General features: G+C 36.5%; 1 protein-coding gene across 2 annotated transcripts in view; it reads left to right on the top strand.

Moving 5' to 3' along the window:
- The window catches only part of RELN (reelin), a 479,257-nt gene that overhangs the window by 334,296 nt on the left and 126,972 nt on the right, over window positions 1-17,989 (top strand). For both annotated transcript variants that reach the window (XM_055301120.1, XM_055301121.1), the window contains 2 exons: window positions 10,896-11,088; window positions 11,989-12,101. In XM_055301120.1, coding sequence (XP_055157095.1) covers window positions 10,896-11,088; window positions 11,989-12,101 — 306 coding nt within the window. The remainder of the gene's footprint in view (window positions 1-10,895; window positions 11,089-11,988; window positions 12,102-17,989) is intronic.

Genomic DNA, 17,989 nt, shown 5'->3' on the forward strand with positions numbered 1-17,989 from the left:
ATAAAATCTTTAAAAACTAAAAAAAAATGAAGAAGAAAAAAAAGAAAAGCTAAGTGCAAAGTTGGCAGAATGAAGGAAAGAAAAAGATCAGAGCAGAAATAAATAAAATAGAGATTAAAAAGTATGAAAGTTGGGCAGCCCGGCTGGCTCAGCGGTTTAGCGCTGCCTTCAGCCCAGGGCCTGATCCTGGAGACCCGGGATCGAGTCTCAGGTCAGGCTCCCTGCATGGAGCCTGCTTCTCCCTCTGCCTGTGTCTCTGCCTCTCTCTCTTTCTCTCTCTCTCTCTCTGGTCTCTTACGAAAAAATAAATAAAATCTTTTTTTAAAAAGTAAGAAAGTCAATCAGTGAAAGAAAGAGTGGGGTTTTAAAGATTTTATTTATTTATTAGAGAGAGCGTGAACAAGGGGTGAGGCAGAGGGGGAGGGACAAGCAGTCTCCCCACTGAGCAGGGAGTCCAATTTAGGTCTTAATCCCACAGTCTTGGAATCAACCTCAACCAGCTGAGCCACCCAGGTGCCCTGTAAGAGTGATTTTTTTTTTGAACAGATAAACAAAATGGGCAAACCTTTAGATAGACTCACACACACACAAAAAAAAAACCCTCAAACAAAATCAGAAATGAAAGAGGAGACATTACAACTGATACTATAGAAATACAAAGGATTGTAAGAGAACTGTGAACAATTATCATGGTGATCATTTTACTATATATACATATATCAAATCATTATGTTGTATACCTAAAACTAATACAGTTGTATATGCCAATTATATCTCAGTAAAACTGGCAAAAATTAAAGTTAAAAAAGATGGAAAAAAGAAAGCTATAGTCTTTCTCTTTAATGATGCTTGAGAAAAAGCAGATTTAATTAAAAGGTTTCAAAATCAATGAGATGTAGAAATGTTGAAAGTTTTCCTAGACTTTCATGGGTGTTAAAATCAAAGGTACTCATTCCTTGTTATGTGTAATGTTTTTTTAATGAAAGCTCTCTTTTCTTTATACAAATAAATCAACAGCATACATCATGTTAGGGTCAGTATTTAGAAAGAGAAATGTCCTAAAGTTTGTCATGAAGTGGAGAGAAAATAAAAGAGCAACACGCAAGAAGTAAAGTAAGCTGTGAATGACAACAGTCATGAGGGAAAAAAAAGGATAATGTTAGTGTTGTGATGGGAAGATTCAGGAAGGCTAGTTTTTCATACCAGCTCCAGGTAGCCTGGTCAGCCCTAGAGTTGCAGAAAGATAGAGGTCGTAAAGAGGGAGAACAGTTACAGAGTGAGTGACCCATGTAATGCAATCCTCATGAGCCTAATTTTTTTTTTGACGTGTTGAAAATTTTATTAATGTTCAGTTTAAAAAGCTTAACACCTGTGATATGTTAAGAGATATCTTTAAAAAGCCTTTAGAGTTTGGGCCTTGGTTCAGAAGTTGTGGGGGCCTTGGTGTTTCTTGTTGTTAAGTGGTTTAAGAATTCATGATCTTGCTCTAGGGCTGGTAATACTGTGTCACTTTCTTCTCCCTCACAGAAATGGTGCTCAATGGGCAGCCCAGGTGGCTCAGTGGTTTAGCGCTTTCAGCCCAGGGCGTGATCCTGGAGTCCCGGGATCGAGTCCCACGTCAGGCTCCCTGCATGGAGCCTGCTTCTCCCTCTATCTCTGCCTGTGTGTGTGTGTGTGTGTGTGTGTGTGTGTGTGTCTCATGAATAAATAAATAAAATCTTAAAAAAAAAAAGAAATGGTGCTCAATAATGTTCAAAGCAGTCAGAGCAATGTGAGTATTGTCAGGAAGTTGCAAACCCTCAATTTTATCAATACTGCCAGGTGCTTCTATTAGAAGACACAGCCAAGTAAATGTCTTTAGGATTTTTCTTTCATCAACCCATATCTTATGCAGAAATCTTGTCAGTTTAAATAGTTTATTAGTAAGCCCAGAGTTTTCTTAGGATTATTTTTTACAGAGACTATTAAAAAGCAGTAAATTAATTCAAGTTATGCTGCCGAAAGAAATCAGTTGGGGTGATGTGGCTCCCAAGAACCATTTCAAACACCATTTCACAGTAAGTGATTGTTCTAGGAAGCTTAGCAGAGAGATGAGGTAAATATATTGAGTGACAAACTGAAAAGTCACTTTCTGATGTTTTCAACAACCATTTAAAGTACTTTCAGGGGCGTCTGGGTGGCTTAGTCAGTTAAGTGTCTGCCTTCAGCTCAGGTTATGATCTCAGGGTCCTGAGATGGAGCCCCACATGGGGCTCCCTGCTCAGTGGGGAGTCGGCTCCCTCTCTCTCTCTGCCCCTCCCCCTACTTGTGATATCTATCTCTCTCTCTCCCTCTCTTTTTCTCAAATAAATATATAAAATCTTTAAAAACAAAAGTACTTCAGTACCCAGGAGTATAGTGCCTCTATAAAATTGGTAATATAATTAAATATTCCCCCAAATAGATTTTATAAGTGACTTTCTTTTTATATATATATATATATATTTTTTTATAAGTGACTTTCTAAAATACAGCCTACTTATTATGCTTTTTCAATATAAGGATTTAATTACATGAAGTTTTTCATTCGTTGATAGACGTACATTCGACTATTTATTGATTGCACTATTGGCACCATTTGAGCTGGAGGTGTCATAGTTAGTATTGGAGATTAAGAGAGAAAAAGTCTTTTGTTTGCAGAGCTTACATTCTAGAGGGGAATAACACCACTTACCAAATAAATTCATAGCAATATTTCAGGAAGCGGTTAGTACTGTGAGGATAAATGAATGGAGTGTTAGGTAGTCTAAGTGGAGAGTGAAATGATTTTTGGTAAAATAGGAAGGCCCTCCTGGAAGTATTACTACAGAGACTTGAATAATGAGAGACAGTAATGTAAAAATGTGCAAGGAAAGCATCACAGGTAGAGGGAATAGCAAGAGCAAATGCCCTGAGGCAAGGAATTAAATTATATTAGGACGATTTACTTATGTGTTTATTTATTTATAGAGAGGAGGGAAAAGCAGAAGGAGGAGGACGAGAGAGAGAATCTTAAGCAGGCTCCATACCCAGGGCTCAATCTCATGACCCTGAGATCATGCCCTGAACCAAAATCAAATGCTTAACCAACTGAGCTACCTACCCGGGTGCCCCTAGAACCTTATAAAGCAACATAAAGATTTTGGAATTTATTCTAAGTTTTATGGGAATCCAGTAGATAATTTGTAGCAGAGGAGTAATGTGATCATACTTCTATTTTTTAAATAATTATGGCTGCTTTTTGGAGAACAGATGATAGAGGGTAATAGGAGAAGCAGTAGAAGGAGCTCAGCTCAGAGACTAACAGTGTTATTTGCATGTGCTTATAATGATGTTAGGAACAGAATGATGCAGTGGACAAATGGACCAATTAAAAGTACATATTGAAGAACAAAACCTTAGGACCTGCCAAAGAAATGGATAAAATGGCTATGTTCCATTACTCATGTCCTATTGGTGTCCAAACAGTTGACTTTTAAGTCATTTATTTCTCCAAAGTTAGAATTTCCCTAAAAATCTCCATTTAGACTCACTAGCTAAGTGAAGTTTTGGAAGTAGGAGAATATACAACTACACAAATTAACAAGAGAATTCTACATTTGGTGATTTAGATTCATGGTACGTATGGCTTGTTGAAAGAGAAATTCATTAGGACTGAGACAATTACTTTTTATGGGCAGTGGTTCACGAAATATCCAGGGTATATAGAGTGTACTGACTCAGCTGGCCTCTCCTGCCTCCCTGTCTTTCACTCAGTCCACCCCAACCACATTGTTCTTCCTTCTCTCTACTCCAACAAGTCAAGCTCTTTCCTCTTCCAGCACCTTTGCATTAGCTCTGCCTTTTCCTGGGAAGTTCTTTCATTAGTCATTTTGGGCACATGCCAGGGCCCGCAAGCTTTCCAGCGGCCTGGATAAAGTCCAAGGGCTGGGAAAATGAATACTGTCTCAAAAATATGATAAGAGAATTGCAAAAATAGAATTAATACATTCAAATTAAATATCTATAAAATATATGTTAACTCCATTCATTGCTAAATTGGAATATTCATAAAATTTCATGATATTGGAAATAATTTTTGGGTACGATTCCTGAGTTTGCTAAAAATTACAACCAAATGTAAATTACATGCATAACTAGTAGCCAAATAAAATTTAAAGGCAAAATTATAAAATCTGCTTGAAGGATTTTGCAATGAAAAAAATAACATATATATATGATATATATATATGTTAAATATATATATATTTAGTGGACATGAGTATATTTTAATTTGTTTGCCCTGATGTATAATGGAGTTTCCAAAATTAAAATTATCAAGGTCCTTTAAAAGTCTTAAAATAGTCTTGCTCGGCTATTGTCTTCCTTACTGTCACCCTACAATACTATTACAATATCATTTGCTATATTCACTATGATGTGCCTTTTATTCCTGTGACCTATTCATTCCATAACTGAAGTCTGTACTTCCCACTGCCCTATCTCAGTACAACCTTTCTTGAGGGCAACTTGGCAGTAAAAGCTCATTTTAAAAATTCACTTTGAGCAAGCAGTTCTGCTTCTAGAAATTTATCCTAAGGAAATAATTGGACAAGTACACAAAGATAGATAAGAATGCATATTATACAAGCATTGCTTATAACAGTGAAAAATGGGGCAGTCTCCCAAGAGTTCCATAATTGGAGATTGGCTTTATTCTCAATATTTTTTCAATATGGAGAGAGGTCAATGAAAGAGTTGCAAAAAGAAAAAAAGAGGGATACTCAGTCAAACAGTGGACTCTTGATTTTGGCCCAGGTAATGATCTTCTGTCCATTAAGGCCCACTTCCCACAGCCGGCTGAACGTGGAGCTGCCTAAGATTCTCTCTCCTTCTCCCTATGCCCCTCCCCTACTCCTGCTCCCATCAAAACAAAACAAAAAAAAGGTTTATTATGATTGTGTAATAGTTTTTTTAAAAGAAAGAAAAGTGAGGGACATCTAGGTAGTTCAGTGGTTGAGCATCTGCCTTTGGCTCAGAGTATGATCCTGAGGTCCCAGGATTGAGTCCCGTATCAGGTTCCTCACAAGGATCCTGCTTCTCCCTCTGCCTATGTCTCCTCCTCTCTCTGTGTGTCTCTAATGAAAAAATAAATAAATCTTTTAAAAAAGAAAAGAAAAGTGAGTGCTCATGTGTGGGCAAACATAATGAAGTCTGAAAGTATACCAAAATGTTGCTGTGATCATCTTTAGGTAATAGAACTATGAATTTTTACTCTAAAAAAAAAAAAAACTTCCATATTGTCAGATTTTTTTTTCTAATAAATGTAAAATTTATATAATCCACTAAGATAGTATGGTTATTTCTGTTTTGATACAATATGATAGAAATAACAAGTGAGTTAAAATGACACCTTCAATTCCACAATATCAACAAGATTGTCAACTCCAGCAAATTTTCTTTGATGATTGCGAAAACAAAACAAAAAGATGATATTAGAGAGGCTTATTTACAAGTCCTTTTGCGGATGAATATAACTTCTGAATGGTATCAAACCAAAACCAGCTTTGTGTTGCTCTTCTATTGTTGTGGAAATGAGCTCTGCAGAACTGTTCTTTTCTGTGGGGTCCTTGAAAATAGTGGAATATTGCTTAGGTTTCTAAGAAATGGTAAATATTGGTGCATTCTTTTCTGGTGGCATATGGGTTGTGAAACTTCAGACACATCGTTTAACTTACTAAACTTTTTTTTTTTTGAGAGAGAGAGAGAGAAGAGAGCACGCACCCATGTATGCAAGTGTGGACAGGGTGAGAGAGAGGGAGAGAGAGAATCCCAAGCAGGTTCCACACTCAGACACAGGGCTCAATCTCAGGACCCTGAAATCAAGGGTCAGGTGCTCCACCGACTGAGCCACCCAGATACACCATTATCAAACCTTTCTTAAAGAGATAAGATCGGTTGTTGAAAATGGCTCAATCACTGGGTGAATTTGCCTTGAAGGAACTCTGTGGTCTGAGTAATCTCCCTTTTATATTGGTTATGTGCATCTACCCTTCATATAAAAGAGCCTTTTTTTATGAAGATGGGAAAGAGCCACTGGGGAAATGCAGGAAGAGTGATTTCTTTAAGTGAAAATAACCCAAAACCTTATCTGTGTTCATTACAGCATGGAAGTAACAATAGTTTTGTAAACCTTGCCTTCTTCCCAATTGAGAAGCCTCACTCACCCACTCATTTTATTCAACATTCTTTAAGTGCCTTTAATGAGCATGACGTATTGGAAAGGACAATCAGAGTAGAAATCAGAAGGCCTGGTCTCTAGTTTTTGGGGTTTTTTGTTTGTTTTTTATTCAAGAGAGACAGAGAGAGAGAGAGAGAGAGAGAAGTGGAGACATAGGCAGAGGGAGAAGCAGGCTCCATGCAGGGAGTCTGAGGTGGAACCCGATCCCGGATCCTGGGATCATCCCCTGAGCCAAAGTCAATCACTGAACTACCCAGGCGTCCCTGGTCTCTAGCTTTTTAGTGACTGTGTGATCCTGGGGCGAGCAGCAGCTCAGCCTTTAGGTTTTTCAACTCCATAACCCCGTGTTAAGGATCTCTTATGTCCTCCCAAAAAACCTTGACTCAAAGATCAAGTAGGATAATCTAGCTGTTGGAAAGCCACAATGTCCTGCAACAATACTATGTGCTTCTGTGAGGTGCATAGGTTCTGAGTGCTTTAAGGAGATGCAGGGATGATTGTCCTAGTAGAAAGAATTATCACCATTCTCTCACTAAATCTTGTAATTACACGCAGGAGCTTTTTTACTGTTGCTTTCTTTGTGAGGCATTCTTGTAAATCAACATGAATGAAATTAAGCATCCTGATTCCCAATGTATTCTGTCTCCAGAATTTCTCCCCAGAAGGCTGATGTGGACTATTCTTTTTCATTTCTCTGATTCTAACAGAGAAGTTCAGCTTCAGTTTTGCCTTTATGAACCTATCTTGACTTAAACAAGCAGCAAAGAGGAGTAGTTTTATCAATTAAAGGATGTGAAATTCTCACCTCTAAAACCCCAGCTGAGTAAGAACATCAGTGTACTTAGGAGGGAAAAAGGTGACCTAATATCAGTGGCTTGCAGCCAGCCTTGGATAACTCATAAACAACTGAGTGAACTTGTACTGTGAATGGTCAAGATTTTAAGGTATAGATGTCTGTGTTTTTCTTGTGTTATTTTTCTTCTGATTAAGTTATCAGAATAGGTGAGGTGAACATAACCACTACTACACTATGGAAATGAGGCAGATGATAGGATACCCGAAGAAGACATACAAATGGCCAACAGACACATGAAAAAATGCTGAACACCATTTGCTATCAGGGAAATACAAATCAAAACCACAATGAGATAGCACCTCATACCAGTCAGAATGGCTAAAATTAACAAGCCAGGAAACAGATGTTGGCAAGGATGCAGAGAAAGAAGAATGTTCTTACACGGTTGGTGGGAATGCAAGCTAGTAGACAGCCACTCTGGAAAACAATATAGAGGTTCCTCAAGAAGTTAAAAATAGAGCTACCCTACTCTACCCAGCAATTGTGCTACTAGGTATTTACCCCAAAAATACACGTATAATGATCCAAAGGAGCACCTGCACCCTGATGTTTATAGCAGCAATATCCACAATAGCCAAATTATAGAAAGAGCTGAGATGTCCATTGACAGATGAATGAATAAAGAAGATTCCTCTCTATACCACATGGAATATTATTCAGCCATCAGAAATAATGAAAACTTATTATTTACATCGACGTGGTTGGAACTGGAGAGTATTTTGCTGAGAAAAATAAGTCAATCGGAGAAAGACAATTATCATATAGTTTCATTTATATGAGGAATAGAAGAAACAGCACAGAGGATCACAGGGGAAGGGAGGGAAAACTGAATGGGAAGTCATCAGAGAGAGAAACAAACAATGAGAAACTTTTAACTCTAGGAAACAAATTGAGGGTTGCTGGAGAGGAGGTGGGTGGGAGGATGGGGTAATTGGGTAATGAGCATTAAAGAGGGCACATGATGTGATGAGCACTGGGTGTTATACTGAACTCTACATCTGAAACTAATGATGTACTATACGTTGGCTAACTGAATTTAAATTTAAAAAAGGTATCAAGATATATGGTACCATGAAGTATGGCAGATGTTTTGGTTAGAAGTACATTCAGCTCTACCTTACAACAAAAACAAGAAAAGACAAAACTACTGATGGAATAGATATTTGTGCTAAGTAAGAAATTTATTATCACTGTTTAACAGACTTCATATAGACTCGTCCTTTTTCTTTTTTTTTTACATTTTACATTTTATTGTTTAAGTAATCTCTACACTCTGTATGGGACTCAAAATCACAACCCCAAGATCAAGATCACACCCTGACTGAGCCAGTCAGGTGTCTGAGACTCTTGTCCTTTTATATCATTTTTATGTTGTTTTCTTCTTGGTGTCTTGGCACCAAAGCTGTTATGGTAAGGGTAGCTCACAGAGCACATCCTTCTCAGGTTTGAATACTCACTGTCTTCAACTAGATTCATGGTTGATTGTAACCATGCAAAAGTTAGGCTTGGGCAGTATTTACAAAACACAGCATTTCTTTCTCTTTCTCTTTGAATTAAATGTTTTCTCTTTGAATTAAAACCATCTCTGAAGTGAGGAATTTACAAGGAGCTGATTGTGAAAATAATCTTAAATTATTTCAGAAATGCTAGGGTGGGGAAATACTGTGCAGACATGAGTGAGAAAGTTGTAGTGTCTCTCCGTGAATTACAAACTGTGCTGCTTGGCACTGTTGGGTGATTTTTTTCCCAGACACCCAGGATGGATAGTATCCCTTTAAAGTAAACAATTTAAATAACTAATTAGTTGGCTCCCCCTAATTATATTTCTCATAAAGGGCACTAGAAAAAGCATGTAACCCTTAAAGTTAAAAGCAACATTTATTTCTCATGGAGAGAGCAGTCAGGACTTTTTTTGCTTACTTAAAAGACTCTGGAATTTATATGGACAAGTTTGTGCCTGTAGAGTTTACTAGAGTTTTTCTTCTATGTTGATTCTTTTATTTTGCAATATTGCTAAAAATTGCATTCTGCAGCTTTGTGTTTGCTAGAATGCATCCTGTGCACTATGTCACACAGCAGCAATCATGGGTTTATATCTCTAATACCAAAGTATCCTCACATGGTAACTGAAAGTAATTATTTTTGAATGACTGTATATAAAAGTTATTCAAAACTGCAGTGTTTTCCTCTCTATCTTATAGCAAGAGAAGGAGAGATTGTGTATTGTTGAGGGGTTTTAGAGTCATGGAGAGCTGAGTTCACGCACTGAGTCTCTACCATTTACTATGCCCATTTCCCAACTTGTTGACTAGTGGTATTATTCCTATTTCAGTTATTGTAAGGATGGAACCTAGGGATGATGATGTGGGTATTGTGCTTCGCACAGTCTGAGGATATGGCCTAGACTCAACAACGGTTGGGCATCTTTATTATTAACGATAAACGAGTTGTAAGCATTGGATGTGTAACACCAACAATTATAAATATGACACTTCCTTTTATTGATCATTCAGCTAAAGCACAATTTGAGGCTCTCAAACATTTTATTCCTTTATTTGTTGTTCAAGTGTAAAAACTTAATTCAAAATTGTTAAAGAGTAATTAGTCATAGGAAAAAGCTTCTTGCATTTTATAACCTTGACCCCAAGCCCAAGATGATCCTCTCTATATGGACAGTGTTCCATCTTTAAATGACATTTTAATGACTTCAAGAAGCAAGGCAGACTACTCCTTATTTTGCTGATTCAGCAAGCGACAAATAAGAAAAAGTATTAAATGCCTCAAAGATTTCACAAATTTTTGCATCATCCCCTTGATCTATGTCAGCTCAGCCTCCTGACTAATAGGAAATATTGCTGTTCCTGGTACTGGCCCTGCTTCACAAGAGTAGTACCAAGTATTGTGGCAGACAAGCCCCAGTGTAGTTAACTCTGGGAATGTTTACATTGATCCATATTAACCACAGTGAAAATGTGCCCATATTTTAATCTCCTCTGATGGATTATAAATTCCTTGAGCAGGTTGCTCTAAAAAAAAGTATTTGTGCCTGTCTTCAAACAGTTTATAATTACATAGTAGTCAACTGGGACCCAGTAAAATTTTACTGACTTGAGGCACAGTCATTAAAACTGCATTATGATGTTTTCAGTAGTTAATGCCTAAGCATTGAACACTATTTGAAAAATCAGAAAAACAAAAGAAAAGTTGTACACTATCTAGTTTCCTACCACCAAACATAGCCACTGCGAGCATTCTGGTGAATTTCTTTTATGCATCATTTTGTGGATTTTTAAAAATTTATTGTCTCATAAGCATGTTAACTTGATCACATTACCTTCATAAATATTTGAAATATAGATGATCTGTCTTGTGGCAATACCAGTTTACTTAAGTATTCCGTTTTCCCTGTAGTTTGACATTGAAATGGTTACCAATTACTATTATAAGTAGACTTGCAATATCATACTTTATAAAACTTTACTTGAATTTAGGATTATTTCCTTTGGATAGATTCTAAGAAGTGAGATTAATGAGCCAAAGGATTTACACTCATGAACAAAATATGAGTGAGTACACATTTTCAAATATATTTGACAACTCTAGGTATTAACTTAAAAATGCTTCTTTAATAGGCAGATTGTTTTAAATTACATTTGTTAGATTGACTACAATCCATTCTTGAGCTTGGCAAGATATAAGTAAGTAAAATGAAATTATTTTGGTGTATGATATGAAATGAAGAGCTTAATTTTTCCTTAATACATCACTGTTTTTAATCTGATTCCCACCTCTGTCTTTCAGTTTCACAGGAGATTCTAAACTTGCCTCAAGTATGCGCTATGTGGAAACACAATCAATGCAGATAGGAGCATCCTATATGATTCAGTTCAGTTTGGTGATGGGCTGTGGCCAGAAATATACTCCACACATGGACAACCAGGTGAAACTGGAGTACTCCACCAACCACGGCCTCACCTGGCACCTGGTCCAAGAGGTAAGTCCATTTTCTTTTCTCGAATTTACCTTGTGATAAGTAGGCTCCTTCTTTTTACATAGGAGGCAGAGAATTACAATTCCAAAAGTTTAGGTTTGGTTGAAAAGGAACCATGTTATTTGTAACAGCGTTGATGTAAAGTCAGCAACAAGGATTCCACATTCTGCACTTTCAGATGCTAAAGGGTAATTGAAAATTTAAAAAAGAAATGGAAATAACTTCAGGATAGGATACTCTGGGATGGTGTTTTGAATATTATTTCCTCTAACCCTCTTCCCCCATAAATTTTCTCTGACTCTCCCTACCTTTCTAAACCCCTTCCTCCTTCCTCTCTTTCTTCTCTCCCTATAGCATATATTCATCTTTTCCTTTCTTTTTACCTGTCAAATAGACCATAGAATCTGGCATCTCTTGTCTTAAGAAAGAAAGAAAGAAAGAAAGAAAGAAAGAAAGAAAGAAAGAAAGAAAGAAAGAAAGAAAGAAAGAAAGACATAGATCATCATTGCATGACAATGGGTAAAATGTACTTCTTAGGATAAAATGTAATTCTGTATACACAGTGATCTGACATTACAATAAATGCATAAATAGCACAGTGAATAGAATAATTTTACCAAATGCCAGTGTTGTGATAACAGGTCAAAAAAATGGATCCTAACCCATTTCCGTTTTTATGTGAGAATTAAAAAACATTTAATTTTATGATGGCACTTGTTTCCATTATTTCCTAAGTGTTTTAGCTTCACAGAAAGAAATCTCATGGATTACATCCATGTTGCAAATAGTTAAGATTATGACATTAGATTTCTCTAAGGTCTTTTTCACGTATGGTGAGTGAGTCAATATGTTGTCCCGGGAGGAACAGAAGCCGAGTTTAATTTTTGCCTTCCTCTCTTTCAGGAATGTCTTCCAAGTATGCCAAGTTGTCAAGAATTCACATCGGCAAGTATTTACCACGCCAGTGAGTTCATGCAGTGGCGAAGAGTCATAGTGCTTCTTCCCCAGAAAACTTGGTGAGAGATGATATCTGTAGATACAATTGTGACTTTAACTTTTACTCTGTTAGCATGCCTTGAATGCAAAGAAGAGTTAAGCATAATGGAAAGATGAATTTTCTTTGTCATCAAAAGACCCAGATCTTTCTTTTTTACTGAGGATATTTGAAAAATAGAGCTAATGAAAAATTTTTCCTTTCTTTAATATATTTTTTATTGAAGTTCGATTTGAAATTTTGATTTCCAAAGTGTCCTACTTTTTTTCATTTTAGTATGGTTGACACATAATATTACATGAGTTTCAGGTACATGACTTAGTGATTTGACAACTCTATACCTTGTGCTATGCTCACCACAAGTGTAGCTATTGTATGTCACCAGCACTATTACAGTACCATTAACCATATTTCCTATGCTGTGCCTTTTATTCCCGTGACTTACTCATTCCCTAAATGAAAAACTGTATCTCCCATTCCCCTTCGCCCATTTTGACCATCCTCCACCGTCAACTCCCTCTCTGGGGCAACCATCAGTCTGTTGCCCTCTCTGGGGCAACCGTCAAGTCTGATTCTGCTTTTTTCATTTGTTTTATATTACAGATTCCATGAGTGAATCGTGAAATCGTGTGGTATTTGCCTTTCTCAACCTGACTTATTTCACTTAGTGTAATACCATCTGTATCCTAGCTTTTTCTGATCTGTTTTTGCCCAACTCAATGAGCCAGTTCCTTTAGGTTTGACATATGTAGAAGGGAAGGATACAGAAATCCAAAATCTCCTGTGCCAAGACAATTTGGATTTCAAGGCTCTTTTCTAGCTCCAAAGCCCTACTTCTTATTTCAAAAGCTTAATACACACTTCTTTTTTCTATTCACATTCTTTCAGTAGCAGTAAAAATCATCCTCCAGAAGCTAAAGCCTCAGCAATTAGGGAGAAAATTAAATATTTGATAATGTTTAAAAGGAAAACACATTTTCCCTAAATATTACATAATTTTGCATTAGATTGATCGCTCTGGGCACCTTGTGAGGAATAGATTGTAGGAGAAAAAGTGGAGACAGGGAGTCAAGTTAGGGGTTTCCAGGCACTCGATGTTTAGTTGGTTTGGAGTATGATTGTAACAGACATGACAAGAGCCATCATTTGTGAAATATATCTTAATCAAATGGGGTTTGCTGGTGCAGTAGATGGAAACTGTAGTAGGAAAGGAAGAATCAAAAACAGTTTGTAAATCCCAGGCCTATGGAAATTTTTGGATGGTTGTGCCACTGACCGAGGTGGGAAAGCCCAGAGATGGAAGGATTTGGAGCAGGCAATGAAGCATTCTGTTTTTGTGAGTTGGAGTTTGAGATAAACTATCCAAGCAGAAATGTCAAGAAGCCAACTGGACTAAACATCTGGAGCTCAGAAAAGAAGTTTGAGTTGAATACCATAAATACTGTTTGAAGCCCTGGGATAGGATAAACTTGCCCAAGAAAGAACCTTGAGCTAGAAATATACTGAGGCCTGAGTTCTCAGTATATCCTTACCAGTGATTAATTAATCACACTATTTTAATCATTCACAACCTCTTCAAGCCTGATTTCTTATGAGTAGAATGAAGAAGTTTAATTAGATGATCTTAAAAGTCCCTCTCAGTTCAGGAATTCTAAGATTCTGTGATGTGTATAGTAGAAAAAGCATGAAAGAGACAAGAATTCTATTTTTCTGTGGCATCAGCCTTCTAAGAGCCCTGTTGTAAAGAGAAAATTACTAAATAAACCTTTCTTAGATTATTTTACATGAAAGTTAGGCTCTACACAAAAACAATTGGTTAGATAACAACCCAGAATTATTATTCTATGTCCTTTAGTGAAAGATTGAATTACTGAATTATAGAAGAATGCCTCCTTGATTATTTTTAAGGATTCATCATTATGTCAGTTGGAATAAAATGCTTGAAATTTGATTTCCACAGATTTTTTTATATCCAACTGTGAGCCATTTCCTGGATACTGTTAATGCTTTGTTGCTACTTTCTCCAACATCCTACTTTTTTTCTGTCTACTGCTGAGAATATAATCAAGATTTGTATTTAATATCAATGATATTCCAAGCATATCTATCACAATTATAAAAAAGCAACAGATCAAACAATTGAAATAGTCATCATACTTACTGTAAAGCTGTTGAGGTTTTTCCTTTTGATTATTTCACCATTAAGTGTATCACCCTCATTATTTAAAAATGTAGGTTTGGTTTTTTTTAAGATTTTATTTATTTATTCATGAGATACACAGAGAGAGAGATAGAGAGAGGCAGAGACACAGGCAAAGGGAGAAGCAGGCTCCATGCAGGGAACCTGATGCGGGACTTGATCCTGGGTCTCCAGGATCATGCTCTGGGCTGAAGGAGGCACTAAACCACTGAGCCACCCAGGTTGCCCCAGGTTTTTATTTATTGACATGTGGGGTACTATTTCAAAACTGTGATGGTAAATGTATCTTAGAGATAGTATATCTTAGAGAAATCTTTTCATCCTCAGAAATGTTATAAACTATTATTCTTTTTTTTTTAAGATTTTATTTATTTTTATTTGAGAGAGAGAGAACACACAAGCAGGGGCAGAGGGAGAAGCAGACTCCCCACTGAGCAGGGAGCTCAACGTGTCGCTCAATCCCAGGACCTTGGGATCATGACTTAAGCCGAAGTCAGATACAACCAACTGAGCCATCCAGTCGCCTCTAAACTATTACCCTTAATTAATATAGTTTAGGCAGTTTCCAAAAAATACTGTCCTTCATTAAAAAAAAAAAAAAAACTTTGACATTCAAATTGTATGTTGCATTATTTTTTCCTAGCTTTAAAGATAGTACTACTGGGTTGAAAGTTTAGTAAAGTTTTAATATAGTTTAGTTTAGTTTAGTTTAGTTTAGTTATAGTTTAGTTTAGTAGAGTACACTTTCATTTTAGTATAGAAAAGATCAATTCTCATCAGTGTTTATTAGACGGTTAAGAGGACATCTATTTGACCCTTAACCACCTCAGTTCCATCACTGCCTGCCGCAAGTTGGATACTCATTAAATGTTGGGGAATTAAGTAGAATTTTAATTCAATGTGCCTCCATATCTACTAGATTATTCCTGCAGCCATTTGCCTTTAAGCCCATGTAAGTGAATAATTGAACTCTGCTTTTCCAAATTATCTTCAAAGCCCTGGGTAAAGAAAGTAAAAATATTTTTTTAAAAACAAAACAACCCAATCAGATATTTTCTTTTCACATTCCTGCCAATCCTTAAACTAAACATTATTGCTACATGTCAAAAAAAAAATAGTGTTCATCTGGTTATTATCATTGTTTTGGGATTTATAATGCTTTTTTAAAGCTCTGTCTGCTATAAGGATAAAGTACATTATTTGTCCCTGGCATTCATGATAACTTTATTTATTATAATAATTTCAAACTTTTGCAAATACCATGTTATTCTCAAGCACTAGGGAAACGGGAGTGCAGTTTAGTTTGAAGCAGTTTTCCTTTTGGCAAATCTTTGTTCTGCTGCTTTGATTCACACATATACAACTCTAAATTGAATACACACAAGCAAATGTGGTTCCCACGTTATGAAAGATCTGTTAGCTTTGGAAAATATGCCAGATAGGACAACTTAGAGTGGAAATATTGACTATATATACACCTGCTTGGAGAAATTATATCGTATATGAACTGAACATTTGTTACCCAATGAAAATTAATTTTGTTTTTATGAGAGACATTTACATGAGAACAGGGCCTAATGAGACCCAAACAGCTGTCAGTTGCTGACTTCATAAACAAATCTACACCTAATGACTGAATGAGTTTCAAAATAATTGGGTAAATGTAATTACAGCAACTTTGAAGGTGGAAAATACAATTTAGTCAGCCTTCATTTACCTTGATTCCTCAGCCTTGATACCTTGATACCGAACTATCAAGAGATAACTCAGTGCTATTTTAATTCAGTCTAGAAGTTTATATGGGAAAAAAATCAAATCAAGACAAGACTGACAAGTTTTGTTGCTTTGGGGAATCCATCGAGTTTGGGTTTTAAATGCAAGTCAACTTCATTTCATGATCCACCCACCAGTGGTCCCATTTTCAGACCCAACCCAGAGTGCACAAGATTTTCCTTCTAAGAATGCTTAGATCTTGGGGGCTGGGAGGGCTGGCAAATTAAATATTTGTATTGAGGGCAATATTTAGCAGTGATGCAGCTGCAAATCAGTGAGATCACACCTTGTGTTCTCATGTGTGACCACCTGGAGATTGCTCACACAACTAATTTTTTTTCTCACTAAAAACGAAGCCAATATTCAACCTCTTTTTGCTTCCTTTTCTGTTAATTAAGATCAGCACATTAAACCATGGATTGTAATTTTACTTGGAAAAATTAAAAAAAGGAAAAATACACTTTAAGCTTTTTGTCTTAAGGAAATATCTTTCTCAAGAGTTTGCAAGATGTACGTAAGGACTAATTTGCTTAGTAAAAGAATTCAGAACGTGTTTATGTGTGACTATTCAGAAACATAAATAAACTGGGAAATCTGGGACAGATTTCTGAAACCCTCCAACCCCATTTTAATGTTTGAAATATCAAAACTTCAAAATAATGTATGCCATGGGTTTCATGTAGGCATGTGACTATATAGAAAATAAACTATCCCCCTCAGTCAACAACCCCAGAACAATCACTAAATTTATGAGCTAGAAGGGATCTTAGAAATTGGTTTGCCCAATCCTTTTATTTGAGAGGTGAGTAACTAGAAAGCCTGAAGGCTTAAATTTCCCACTAAAGGTCACACAGCTGATAAATTGCAAAGCTAGGGTCCAAGGGGTCAAGTCCCCAGAGTCCCAGCACATTTTGTTACTCCCATTACCTGCAGAAGTCAGAAAAACGCTGCCCTTTCCTGGCTTGTTCATCTGCTCATTGACTCATTTTTTAGCAGTCTCTTTTGGTACACCTACTTTTTTCTGTTCCTGTGCCAACTATTGAAATAAAAGATGGCCTTGTCGCCAAAAGAGCTCACAATCTAGATGCCTGTGACCTCAGACTTGACTCAGATTATCATCAGTCCTAAAAGAATATAGTCATCTTTCCTTTGCATGACACTGAGATATGAAACTTTAATTTGCTGCTTCTTTGTAGGGCTCTATGCTCTAAAACTCTGTACCTACTTTGTAGGATCTTCTAAAACCATTTCTTATTAATGAGGCAGGAATTAAAATGCAACATATTAGCCACAGATCATTGGTAAAATAAACAATAAAAGCTTAGTCTGGATTTTAACAATCTGGTACATATTTGGGGAGTATTTACTATATGGATAATTGATACAGTAGACATTAAGAGATTTTTTCAGAGCAGTTAAGGTCAAGTGTATGTGTAGACAGTGTGCTTGAGGAGGGTTTAATCAATGGAACTGAGCATGCACATTAATTCTGCAAATCCTTTTTGATTTCTTTTGTTTTGCACTTTGACCAAAAAGAACTGATCACAAGCCCTGAACATTTCTAGAAGCAAAAAATATGATGTGATTTGAAAAGAATTTTTTGTGACTGTCAGAAGATGGAAACTTTCTTAACATTGCTCTCAAAATATCTTCTTCTTTAGACTTTTTATCTGGTTTAGATGAATCCAGGTCCTACATATTTCTCTGTGTGTAATGTACTGTCTAACTTTTTGTTTCCACTTAGCATCAGCTTGTCCATGAAATCTACCCAAGTTAATGTTTCAGAAATGATAAGCATAATTTAGCACTCAGATGTTCTCACTTATAGAACATGTTCTTCTTATAGTACATTGTAACATGCCCCTCAATCCCAAAACAATACCCCCAAACAAAACTTTTGTTTTATACTTATAGCTCACTGGAAGTTTTCTAATAAC

The sequence above is a fragment of the Nyctereutes procyonoides genome, unplaced genomic scaffold (assembly GCF_905146905.1).
Source record: "Nyctereutes procyonoides isolate TBG_1078 unplaced genomic scaffold, NYPRO_anot_genome, whole genome shotgun sequence".
Classification (NCBI taxonomy): Eukaryota; Metazoa; Chordata; class Mammalia; order Carnivora; family Canidae; genus Nyctereutes; species Nyctereutes procyonoides.